Below are 13,325 nucleotides of genomic sequence, written 5' to 3' on the forward strand. Positions count from 1 at the left end.
AGGGAACCCAGTTAGCTGTAAAAGTAGCCATAGGTCTGGAAAGGTTTGGAAATCCAAAGCGTCAGTTTCATTATCAGTAAGGACCAAAGTGTATTAAGAGCTAAAAAGGCAACATACACTGTTGTCAAGACTACTTCTGCTCAAATCCCATCTCCAACCCTTACTAGCTGCTTTATCTTGTTAAATCACCTTTGCAATGATCAGTTTGTTCTTTAAAATGATGAGATAATAAAATAGCAGTAGCTACCTTACAGCATTGCTGTGAGAAAGAAATAGGACAATCCGTTCAAAATGTTTAGCACAAAGCCAAGCACATAATAATTATGTTAGATAGATATATTAAGATGAATCATACATCTGCCATATATGTTAGATATAATTATTGTTATTGTTACTTTTTAGTACTATCTGGTTGAACAGAACTGCCTAGAGGACTCTGAAATGAGGCTGCTGAAGGTATTAAAGGAATAAAACCAAACTGTTAGTAACACAAATATTGCCTAAGTAAGGCAAGCCCTGATGGAAAGATCTAAATAGGTTTCTAAATATTAATCGGTGTACACTAAGTTTATTTTTCAGAAACCTAAAACCTCCAGAGGGTTCCCAGGTCAGATAAGCCCTGGTAACTCAGAGTTACCACTCTCTCCAAGAGCACCAACCAGTAGCATCCTCCTACCCCATAATGTCGACACCCCTTTACAACATGAAGAAGTTAGAATGATCCTTGCCCAAATATCCCTAAAGATTGGGAGAAGAATCAAAGGAGAAGGAGGAGTTGTGACAAAGAAGATAGGATTTAACAAATGAGTGTGACTATTCAATCATTATACTGATACGTCTTTTTAGTCTCCAGTGTCTTAGAGCAGCTAGAATGCAATACCTGAAATTGTGAAACTGTAACCTGTACTATACTTTGAAATTTGTTCTATAACTACTTGTTAAAATGTACTTTGAAACTGATCACTTTTTTGTGTATATGTGATATTTCACAATAAAAAGTGCTTTTAAAAATATTAACCAGTGTAGAGATCAGCTACAGTGGAAGCAGATGATGGAATGGAAAGAAAGAGGGTTTGAAGTTTGACATACATGGGTTTGACTTCTTGTTTTGAACCTACTGCTATACCATCTGAGACAAGCCTTTTGATGATTTGAACCTGGGTTTCCTCACTTATAAAATGACATTAATGACACTGACCTCCTAAGAAGGAGGATTAAATGAGTCAGAGCATATCAGTGTCTAACCCAAGGTGGAATTCACAGAATTCTTAGGAGCCCGGAGTTCTACAGTGGTACCTGGTGGGAGAGGAGGCTCGCCTTTAGGACTAGCTCTTAAGCTCAGTTTTGACCAGGGCAGTTCTGCTTTTTACTGGTTTTCCATACTGGTGTTATTGGAAGTGTCCACTACTCAGACAAAGTTTGAAAACCACTGACCTGGCAAATAGTGTTCACTTAAAAAGGATTCAAGTTTGGCAAGTTTTAAATGAGATAGTCCATACATTGTGTCACACAGTGGCTGTCATTTAGTGAGTCCTAAATGATTGCTGCATTTTTTTCCCCCTTATTCATTTGTTAAGTGCTTAGTTAACACTGTGCTGCATGACCGGGCATCTTGGTCTGCTTGGGATGGTCCTGGTTTGCTCCTGTTATCCTGGTATAATTTCTAATAGGGCTTTCTTTCACTCTCAGAGTATGTTGGCTTGGATGATAAATTAATTATTTGGTCACCCAGTGATGCCCCACTCCGTGTCGTGGAAGAAAGCCATTCCCTTTACTGCAAAAGTGGTGCTGGCAACTTCGCCCTGTGATTTCTTCATGGCCACAGACCTCGAACGCTGAGTTTGGAGAGAGAAGATCCAGAAATGTCAGCTACCTCCCATCACATTAGCTCTGCCAAACGTAAAAATTAGCGTAATCTCGGTCTTCATGCAGGGAAGCACGTAGCTGTGTCAGCTAGGGGTAAACTTAGGTTAAAAGGGGAAAAATGTAGTTTTTTCCCTTTGCTCCTGGCAGGGCGTGTTGAAAAAACTCCTCCAGATGCCCAGGAGAGAAATTTGGTTTTTAACATGTTAAAATTGTGACCTTTTGTGACTATTAACTCACACATACAGAGAGCAACAGCCTTTCCTGCAACACCACCCTGCGTGTATCCGGTCTAATCAGTAGACAGAAGAAATTCTGCAGCGGTGACTCACTTCTGGGCTAACAATGGAACTTCAGCTCCTTTGCTTTTTATTATTTTCAAATCTGGAATTCTATTGGTAATGTTTGGTATGGTAAATTTAGAACAAAAGGTGTGGATGTTAATGTGCCTCAAGGGTAAAGCTCTGATAATTTGGGAACGAGTGGAATGAGGCTGTCTACTGCTGAAACTCCGCTCCAGCTGGGATACGTGTCTGGGTCCCTCCCTCAAAGATTTTCCCCTTATCTTGATACAGTTGTCACATCCATCAGGGAGAATTTAAACATAAACATCTTGACTGATTCTGACCGGGTACTTTAAATACAGACGCTTTCTCTGAAACAGGTGTGCTCCCAAGAATTTGTCAGGCATAAAAGCCAGCAAAAATCAAATGGTAATTCAGTGACTGCTCTAGCATATCTTGAGTTCCATCTTTTTTTTTTTCCTGAAAATCAGCCAATTTTCTTCTGAATACCCAGGTTAACACTCAATTAATGACAAGCTGAGAAGAAGGAAAAGCTTGTTCTGATAACCACTTGGGACTTTCAATTGGCATAATCTATTTTACAAACAGCATCCCTTATATAATGATCTCAGAAACTGTAAAATCAAATAAATCCAATCTAATTTCTGGAACTCTAGCTGCAAATGTCCTTGAAATAAGTAAACCAAAATGTTGGATTCCTGGTCTTTGAATGAGATCTCTGAATTCCACTAATTAGGGAATCTTTGTGGCTGGTTGGGAATGTGGTAAGATATGGGTAAATGTACAGTAAAAGTTGACACAAATTTTTCCAACAGGTAGAAATTTTAGCTCCAAATTATTTTATCCAAGTTTTGGAAACAAAGAATATTTTTGTGGTATATATTAGCCTAAGAAATTGATGGCACACATATTCCTTCTTTTAGGTTGCTATAGTAAAATAAGAAGGAGGAGAAGGAGCAGCAGCAGCCGAAAGAGAAGAAAGGAAAATCATCAAGCTAAAATGTTAACCAAAACATTTAAACAATGACCTGATGCACACTGGAAGCATTTTTCTATCCTGTCTGGGAATCCACAGCAAGACCTTTGGATGTCACTCCAAAATACCGTCCCTATAGTAAGGAGGTAGGAAGACAACTGCAGATTTCACCACTGACTCTCAAAAAGGAGAATCACACAGATGGCTTCTTAGTTCTGGGGAAAAAATGGAAAAGAAAAGAAAAGGAAAAGGCCTTGGAACTGCATATTTTCTGATATGTTTCACATCACAAATTCTGATTTCAAAGGTTTTCAATTTCAGAGATGCCAAATGGGATTAAAAGAAGTATTGTGAGGAAAAAGCTGTCTGAGGTCAACCTATAATGGATCATATATTTTCCCTCCCTGGTTAGATCACACATTGTTTCTCGGTCATTTTTCTGTAACATCTGTGAGCATATGAGCCATTTTCTATAGATTATTTTTTTTAAAGGAGCAGGTACATCCCTTAGACTCAATGTGCAAGAGATCTGCTGTCACCGCCTCGCTCTGTGACACCCTGGTGTGCACAGATCTAAAAGGAAGCCAAAATGAATCCCTTGAGACAGAAGCTAAATATGGTGAAAGCTGGTTGGTTTAGTATTATAGTAACTGAAATTCTTAATTAGGAGAACAATTGAGTGATATTTAGCGTTAGAAGATTTAAGTAAGAAATGGAAAGGCCTTCTAAGTAAAAAAGAAATGATTGCACTGTTCAGTTTGGTACTAAGTTATGGGTGCTTTTTTGTCACTATAATTTCTGAGAATCACTGACTTCTGCATGTATGGTAACACATTTCATTAACAGGGACACTTGATTGAGCAAAATATGCCTTTCCACAACCACACTAGTCAACAGAAAGTTCATTGTGCACCACATATTTAGATATTAATAGGTAATCTAAACTGAAAGCATCAGAGATGAACAATTTTCTCTAGTTTCTATAGTTAATTAGTTTAGGGTCATTATCAATGACGGGATTGGAATGTGAACTTCTTTCTCTTAATCTTGTGTTTAACTTACTTAGGTCCCCCAATCCAGAAAACAAGAATGGCCTTTTGGAAGCCAAACAAATCCAGAATTTACCAAACTAATCAGAACAAAGTGTACAGAGTGATAAAAAAAACAGTCAAAATTTGTTATGTGACCTTGGATAAGTCATTAAGTCATTCACCCTTTTTAGGTCTTAAATTTTTCCCTGAAGAGTGAGAAGTTTGTATAATATTCTTAAAATCACCTCTTTCCTAGTAGGTGTTCAGGACATATTATAACTGTCTTTTATTGCTATTTCATTGTTCTCCACAGAAACAATAATTTGAGACTCAAAGAATGGGATAGCTGAAAGCAGCCTTAGAAAGCCAGCCCATCGTTTCCCAATTACTGAATCCCAGGATGGAAAAGGCATCTATAGAGGTGCCCTCAAATCTACTTGTGTTCCAAACATTATCTGTGGACCAACTAAATACATATTCACATATTGCTATTTTTCAAATGCATGTAGAAACTGTTGTGAGTCAAATACAAATTAATTGAAGTGCATTATGGCATTCAAAAATACAGTGGGAGTCCATGAAATACTTTATTCTTTAAAAAGGGATCCTTGTGCCAGAAGAGGCTGGGACCACGGATGTGCCATACCTGTCTTTTAACATGTGTAAACAGAGAGGCCCAGAGAGGACAAATGGTCACACAGAAAATTAGAGGCAGAGTCATGTGGAATACCAAACTCTCTGACATCTAGTCCAGAGATCTCTGCTACCCTATTCTCTGTTGCCTGCTTCCTAGTCCCATCACCCAATGCCCTGTCCCAATCGGTATACTATCCACCTCATCTTCTCATTAAAAAGGAATACAATGGGAATGAAAGAATGATCTATTAATGCACTTCCAAATAAAACACCTGTGGGTGCCTTCTACTAATTTGAACTCCTACTTTGAAAAAAAGAAGACCCATTTTAGTTCAAAATATGCTCAAAAGTATTATTAAAAGGAGAATCACCGACACATGAGTCTGCTATAAGGGTTGTAGCAGCTATTAATAGAAATTGCCCTAAAGCCAGTAAAAATAACGACTCGCCAGAAAATGAGGAATTTACCAATGGCTTTGTAATTATTGTTATACTGGAAAAATCCATTCAGCATCACAATCTCATCTCTAAAGTAGACCATTTGAATTTATTTCTAAAATGCAGCATCACAAATAGCCATGATCTGAGTACAATTTCCTGTTCTTGTCATGTTGAATAACAATGTTCAGGTATTGTAAATTTTGGGGAGGATTTTGATCTTGCTGAACACTCAAAGTCTTGACTTATCAGTCAAGAAACGGACCCCCTTTCAAGTATCCAAATGACTGCCTTGTCATTTTCTTTGCTCTTAGCAATGCCGTGGGATTTCTCAGAGGAGTCAGATATAAGCGGTAGGAAATAGACTATCAAGAAAAGATGTACATTGTGTAGTTCTGGATTACTAGTGGGTAGAGGCCATTGTTAAAAAGATAGAAAAGGGTAGGAAATGGCCTCTGGAGCATGCACTCTGCCTTTCAGCTCTCTGATATTTTGGCTCTGTCTTTTGTAGCCCTTTGTTATACTCAGCTGGACGCTTCCAGTTAGTCAGCCCCAACCTTTTCTCTTCTTTTAATGGGTTCTACCCTGGCTTGAATCATTATACTGTTCCATCTCTAGTATTCTCTTCATCACCAAACTTCTTGAAACAAGTTTCTGTTTATTATTCAACAACTTCTTTCCTTCTGTTTAGATGTTCTTTGAGGAACGTTTTGTGTGGTTCAAGGAATCTGTGAAAGGGCTTCAACGAAATTAAATGGATTTCTTTGCTAGAAGACTTTTCAGATCCTTTAATATGTTAATGTTTATTGTGAATCTCCAAGTGGGAGAGGCTATAAGAAATGTAACATATAGCTTTTTCTCAAACTTGGGAACAGTTATGAACCTACTTTTGCCTAAATGCCATCTAAGAATGCCTGGCACCTAGCATGTTCCCAGTGAATTAGTTTTAAATAAATGATGCCCTAAAGAATACAATTTGAAAAGTCTAGAGGAAATCCTCCTCTCTATGGCAAGTGTCTGATACCTGTTCAGTAGAAGGTGTTTAGTAAATGTTTGTTGAATGAAAGAATGCATGTATGATTTAGGGACTTCCGTCTGAGCAGAGATCTGGGGTGTCTGTTCCACGGGACAGAGAACATAGGATTCAGGCCTGTTTATACGCATCCACCCTAAAAAACACCCCAAGGCAGGGCTGACTTCATGGACTTGTGACTCGGATGGTCATACAGTCTCCCCCACTCTTGTGCTTAGAGGACCTTGCGCTTGGCTTAATGCTCTGCTGTAACCATCTCAAAGTTTTTAAAATAACTTTATTAAACAAGAGGCCCCACATTTTAATTTTTGCCTTGGGCCTTGCTAGAGCTCATCTGGTCCCCCTCAATGCCTTCCCAGTGCCCAGAGAATTTTTACCAGTCTCCTGGACTGTAGGGTCTCATCTCCTGGACTGTAGCGCTCCAGAAGCTGTATGCCCAGCTTCTGGAGCTCTGTGTTCACTTTCCCTTCATCAAAACCCATGTTCTAATGTATTCTAAATGCAGGGACTCACACGCTCTCTGGCTGCCATATTGGAAGGACATCAGCTGGGTTAAGTGTTAATAGATGACTAGACATAAAATATTGCCTTTTCCTCCCATTCCCAGACTGTATGAGTCTTAAAAGGAATAATCTTTTTAGCCAAAGTAGTATTTTAGACACTCATTATACATAGCCATTTTGAGTATTCACCACAGATAGATATTTTGTGGTGAAGCAACTTTCCTGTCAACTCCTAAGGTAACTGCTGATGATGTCATTCCATCTATTAATGAAACAGCTCCTATTCATAATAAAAATTGTCTTAAATTTGTGGTGTCATGTTGCCATTGAATTTTCCTTAATTGGAAGAAAATTATCGAAGAGATATGTCTTTGTTGAGGAGTTTTATAATAAACATATTCCAAAAGCTGCTTACTTTTATCTACAAGATTCATATCTTCTGAATTAGAAATCAGAAGTCCTGGATTCCAAAGAGGCTCTTTTTGCCACATCCTTAATCATATGACCTTGGGCAAGTTACTTGATCTATTTAATCAATCTTTTCCTTATGTAAAAAAAAAAAAAAAAAAAATGAGGCCAAGGAATACCTCTTTTCCTACTGTTAGGGTTATTTTGGGAGTTAAATGAGACATGTACTTTAAAGACCATGGTGGGGAGCCCATGATTAAAAAAAGCTTCCTTGTTGTGGATTAGAACATTCTGTAATGTCTAAAGGTAGGTCCAGACCTGAAGACATGGAAGGGCAGGAAGACCAGGGCATGGGGATAAGGCACAAAGAACTTATGAGGAAAGATAAGCTGCAAGAGCAGAAAGGTGGATGTTTGGATTTGCTGAGGTCAGTGTTTGCTTTATTGGCATGGGTCAATGACATGGTCAATGACAGCACTCCAGTTCCTAACTGGAATAAAAAAAAAGAGATATGAGGGGAATAGCTAAAGAATTGAAGCAGGAGGCAAGAAAGAGGAGGAGCATAAGATGGAGTGAAGGGGAGAAGAAGGTTTTCTGTTTTGCTTCTCATAATAGCTAGAGCAATGAACAGCAGAAGGAGAGACAAGAAATGTAAAATCTATGTTGAACCTGTGAAAGAAGGAAGACAAAGAAAATAATTTTCAAGGAAAGTTTTAAGGAGAGTAGTAACCACTTCATAAACAATAGATACAGCTGCTCAGAAAGAATTTATGTGGAAAGGATCCTGATTAATAAGTCAGAATGATTTTAAGACATACATTGGCAATAATTCAAATCCAAGGAGGTAGAAAGTCGTTAGAATTCAGATCAACAGAGAAATTAGATATTTTTGAAGAGCCTAACAGAAGTAAAAGGACAAACCCTATGGGAAGAATTTGTAAGGAATGAATTAGCAGGCCAAGGCTAAATTCTTTTTTTTTTTTTGCATGTGCAATCACAGGGAATCGAACCTGGGTCTCCGGCATAGCAGTTGAGAACTCTGCCTGCTGAGCCACCGTGGCCTGCCCAAGGGTAAAAGTTTTGATCATTTGTTCCAGGAAAGAAGGAGCAGATAAAGAAGGCATTGTGATATGATTTTTGTTTTTTAATTTGTGATTCCATTCAAAACCAGAGGACAATTTGATGGACAGGACAGGGGAATGTGACCGGGAAGTAGAAACCAAGGTGGGGGTCAGTCTATGAAGGTGGGGTGGGGAGGTAGGAGATGGGAGGGTGAATAGGCAAATTTCAACAGCAACAAGGCAAAAAACTTGAGCAAACCAAGCCTATGTTCCAGAGCATTGTTCTAAATAGGGTCAGGGCAGGTCGGTGGAGGCCAACTTGGTATGGACTCAGTGTAGATCCATGCAGGTATAAGGCAGTTGTAAAGTTCAGTATTGGATAGTAGGAAAGCAGGGTTCAGGGGTATGAATTCGAGTCTCTGAGGGAACTGGGGGTCCCATGCAGGATCCTTGATAACTGAGGCCAATCAGGAAAGACCAAGGTCACTGCAGAAGCAGCAGCTGAGCTGACTGGTTGCTACTTTTACTCTCTGACTTAGGGCACCACTTCTGGGTGAAGGTGGATTCCAGAAATCTGAAGGGAAATGACTGAACCCTATTTCTGAATGGAAGGCAATGGGGATTTCAGGAGACTACAATGGCCATTACAAGAGGAGGAGAGATCACTGGAGCTAATCTTTTTTTATTTTTTTGGCATGGGCAGGCTCTGGGAATTGAACTTGGGTCTCTGGCATGGCAGGCGAGAATTCTGCCACTGAGTCCCCATAACACTGCCCTGGAGCTGATCTTACTTAAACAAGAAAAATAAACGTGGCAGCAGTTACATGTGGATTGTGGAATGGGGGAAGAGAGGGTAGAGAAAGGGTAAGAAATATAGATTAAGTGCTCTATCAGTACACCACAGATTAATCTCATCTAAGCATTACAGCAGCCTTATGAGGTATATATTACTTAATCTCCAATTTACAGAAGAGTGTTTAGGCTATATGATGATAACAGTCCTAAATGTGATTGAGTTATGTGCAGGCTAATTATCTCTTTGAATCCCTATGACAACAATATGAGACAGACACTATTATTACTTCCATTTTCCAGAAGAAAGAACCAAGGCATGGGGAGGTTCTAATGATTTGCCCAAGGAAGGCTGCATGACCAGAAATGGTGAAGAAACCCAGTCAGTCTGTCCTTAGCGCCCAGAATCTTGACTACCATGATGAAAAGCTTTTAATAAATGAATTAAAATAAAGAGAAAAAATGAGAGAGATGATGCACTTAAAAAAAATCAACAGGCTGTTATTTAGAAGGACACAAGGGATGGTAGGGATGGGAGATGCCTGAGAGAAGAAGGAAAGCCTTATCTGGGCTGGGGAATTCAAATGCTTAAATTTTAGAAATAGGAGACATTTTATTGATAATTGTAATAATAATGAAGATAACATAGTGAACATTTATTGAAGGCTAATAGACCCGGTTCTAAGTGCTTTATATATAAAATTGTTTATATATAAGATGCTTCAAAGCAATTATTTTATCTCTTTTATTGAAACCTCAGGACCTAGTACTTTTGGAAGTACCACCTATGCCTCATTTTAAAGGCTCAATGCCCTAAACTGAATGATTAAATTAAGTACACAGGCTTTAGTTTTTGGACTTGTGGTTGTTGGTGTTATCAGTAACACTCTTCGATGGCTTTTTTGGGGGGAGGTACTTCTAAAAAAATATTTTTATTGATAAATCTTAACATAGAAACAATCCATACATGGTATACAATCAATGGCTCACAGTATCACACAGTTATGCATTCAACACCATGATCACTTTTTAGAACATTTGCATCACTTCAGAAAAAGAAATAAAAAGAAAAAAGAAAAAAACATGCATACTATACCCCTTACCCTTTCCTCTCATTGACCACTAGTATTTTCATCAACTCAATTTATTTTAAACTTTGTCCCACCTTCTTTGATGGCTTCTTAATGTAATGTATACTGCAGTGCATATTCCTAAGCATTTTACACACATCTCTATTAAGATTTAGGACTTCAGAACCTGTGATGCTTACAAAGTCAAGGTGATCATAACAAGTTCTGACTGATAAGGCTGCTGTGAAGACTCCATTAGGCAATCCTTGACACTCACCGGTCTACACGAAGCTGGCAGACGATGCTTAGTGCATCAACAACTCCTTCTTCTTTCAACTGCCGACAGCCAATGGATGTAGCAATAAAACACCCGGTTCTACCTATTCCTGCACTAAAAAGAAAATGCAAACAGTAAGAAGGTGGAGGAAAGACTACAAAGATAAATTATATTCTTTTAAAGGGATACTTTTAAAATAAGAACAATCGTTAGAAACAGTAATAAAGCAGTTCTCATGAATTGCATGTTACAAATCAAGCTCTGTGCTGGGTGCTTAAAATATATATTTTTTCCAGTTAGCTGTAAGTGCAAGGATGTGTCGGATGGGAGAGGGGAGGCTAGGGAGAAGAGTGGAAAGGCATTTTAGACGTTCTAGAAAGAATAATTAGGGTGTGAACTTGGGTAAAGTTGGCAGTAGAAAGGAGAGCTAAGACTTGAGATACATCATAGATGTAGAGTCTGGAGGACTTGTCAATTAGAGTTGAAGAGTGAACAAAGCGAAAAGTCACAGATGACTAGGTCTGGAGGACTGCAAGAATTGTGGTGTCACTTAGACAAAGGGGAATTCTGCAATTAGGGCTGATTTGAGAAAGCAATGGGGAGTTTGGTCTTGGAATTACTGTTGTTAAGTGCATGAGTAACTGAAGATTCAATTCAGTTTAGGAGAGAAGACAGGGCTAGAGGCAAATATTCCCTTGTCATACATATATAAGTGATAGTTGAATAGAAACATTATTTTTCCAGGAGGATTTACACATCTTAGATGAAGGCAGATGAAGTTGTACATCAACCTTACAAGCCCTTTCTCTCACCTCTCTCTCATCAATTTCAACCACTAATAGTCTTTATATAAATTTCTTACAAACCTACATTTAAATTCCTAAAGCTTCTACTAAATTCTAGATTGGCATTCTATCTCCTAGCTGGAACTCTTGATGTCACTATTTTGCCTTTGCTTCAAGTCAATGTATCTAAATTCAATATATCTAAAACAGAATTCATTATCTTTTCCCTCAATGGCATTATGAGCCAGCCAACAGTTTTCCAGCCTAGAAATCTTGGAGCCATCTTTAACACCTCCCCCTCTCTCACCTCCCACATCTAATCTGTTACCAATTCTTATATTTGTCTCCTCCACTGAGCCTTTGGGATCCATGCTTTCCTTTCTATAGACTGTGTTCACGTTTTCGGCGTCTGCTTACTTCATGATTAAATTAAGGGAATGATCTCATTATGGTTTTCAAGTCTCAAGTCTTTTCCTGGATTAATTCTCCATACACCCAGCTGCCAAATTCATCTTTCAAAACAGAGACCTAATCATCTTATTCCCTATTCAAAACTTGTCAACGGCTCCCATTAGTCATAGACTAATGTCTAAGGTATTCATGACCTTGCATAATCTGAATAGGGCTAACTTATAAGTTTTATGTCTTCTCTGCAGTCCTCCCTGCCCCCTATGTACCACAATTCTTGTTTATATGAGTCACTGCAAAAAAATAGCTTTTATTTTCCAATTTCCCTTTCCGAATTATTGATATTTCCTTAGTTAGAAATGCCTTCTGTATCGCCTTTTAAAACCTCCAACACTGGTCATTTTTTTAAGACCCAATTCAACATTGTTCCAACTTTTAGACAGTCGGAATGAACTGCTTATGTCTTGATATCAAGTTAGCATTTATTTTTCATGGTAGGAACTTGTTTCACGTTGATCATGAGTGCTGGAAGAATTCAGAGGAGGAAATTGTTCTTTTTAGTTGAGGTATCTATAGAGGTTTCAGTAAAGAGAAAGGATTTGAAATATACCCTTTGAAGCAGGCATTTTGGGTATCATGAACAATGGGGGACTATTCCTTGTAGGAGAATGTTATCAGCAAAGAGTAAATGTAGACCAGAACATGTGATGTGAGGCGATGAGTTGACCAGCTTGGCTTGAAGAGTGAGCTATTTTAGAACAATAGTGGGAAATAAGATTGGGAAGGAACACTGGAGTCTCTGTAGGATCTTTAGATTTTAAAAAAGTTTTTTAAATTGTGATAACATATATAACAAAATATGCTATCTTAACCAATTTCAGGTGTGCAGCTCAGTGGCATTGATTACAACCACAGTGTTTTACCACCATCACTGCCATCTATTACAAAACTTTTTTATCACCTAAAACAGAAACTCTATACCCATTAAGCAACAACTCCCCTCTCCTCCTTCCCCCAATCCCTGTCAACCTCTAATCTACTTTGTCTTTATGAATTTGCTTATTCTAAATATTTCATATAAGTGGAATCATGTAATATTTGTTCTTTTGTGTCTGGTTTATAAAGGATCTTGTATGAAAGGCTAAGAAGCCAGTGGAACTTTTTTTTTTTTTTTTTTTTGAGAATTTGATGAAGTCTATGAACTTTTGCTCCGGAGAAAAATTACTATAAGCTTATGCACTCAAACGTGTTCAAATAATTTCAAAGTAGTTCACTGAGTGCTCTAGTTTATCTGTAGACCCAAGGTTAAGGACTTTTGCTCTAGGCAGTGGGAAGTCACTGAGAAACTTTGAGTAGGGACCCCAGTTGATGAAAGAGAGTTTTAGGAACATCATTCAAGCAAAGTGTGCACAGGGTAGGATACAGTGTGTGTTGGCGACTCACTGACTACTTCTAAAACACATGGATGAGGTCAAAAGGGCCTGAAGTATGGTGGTGGAACAGGAAGTGACGATTACAGGAGAAGCTTTGAAGGGAAAGCCAATCTGGTGACTGATAAGAAACTGAGGCTGGAGTTGAGAGGAGGGCCAAAGATAACTGTCAACATTGGATGTCAAGTGCCCAAAAAAAAAGATGGGTTCATTCTTACAACTAGCAATCAGAAGGGGAGCTGGTTTTAAGGGGGAAGTGACTAGTTGGTTTTAGACTTCCTGAGTCTTTTATGATTTTGGGTGGGGACA

General features: G+C 38.5%; 1 protein-coding gene across 1 annotated transcript in view; it reads right to left on the bottom strand.

Moving 5' to 3' along the window:
• Positions 1-13,325, bottom strand: part of PTPRR (protein tyrosine phosphatase receptor type R) — a 137,393-nt gene that overhangs the window by 5,284 nt on the left and 118,784 nt on the right. Inside the window, exon 11 of the mRNA XM_077111433.1 lies at positions 10,394-10,507. Within this exon, the coding sequence (XP_076967548.1) occupies positions 10,394-10,507 (114 nt within the window). The remainder of the gene's footprint in view (positions 1-10,393; positions 10,508-13,325) is intronic.

Source organism: Tamandua tetradactyla, chromosome 7 (assembly GCF_023851605.1).
Source record: "Tamandua tetradactyla isolate mTamTet1 chromosome 7, mTamTet1.pri, whole genome shotgun sequence".
Taxonomy (NCBI): domain Eukaryota; kingdom Metazoa; phylum Chordata; class Mammalia; order Pilosa; family Myrmecophagidae; genus Tamandua; species Tamandua tetradactyla.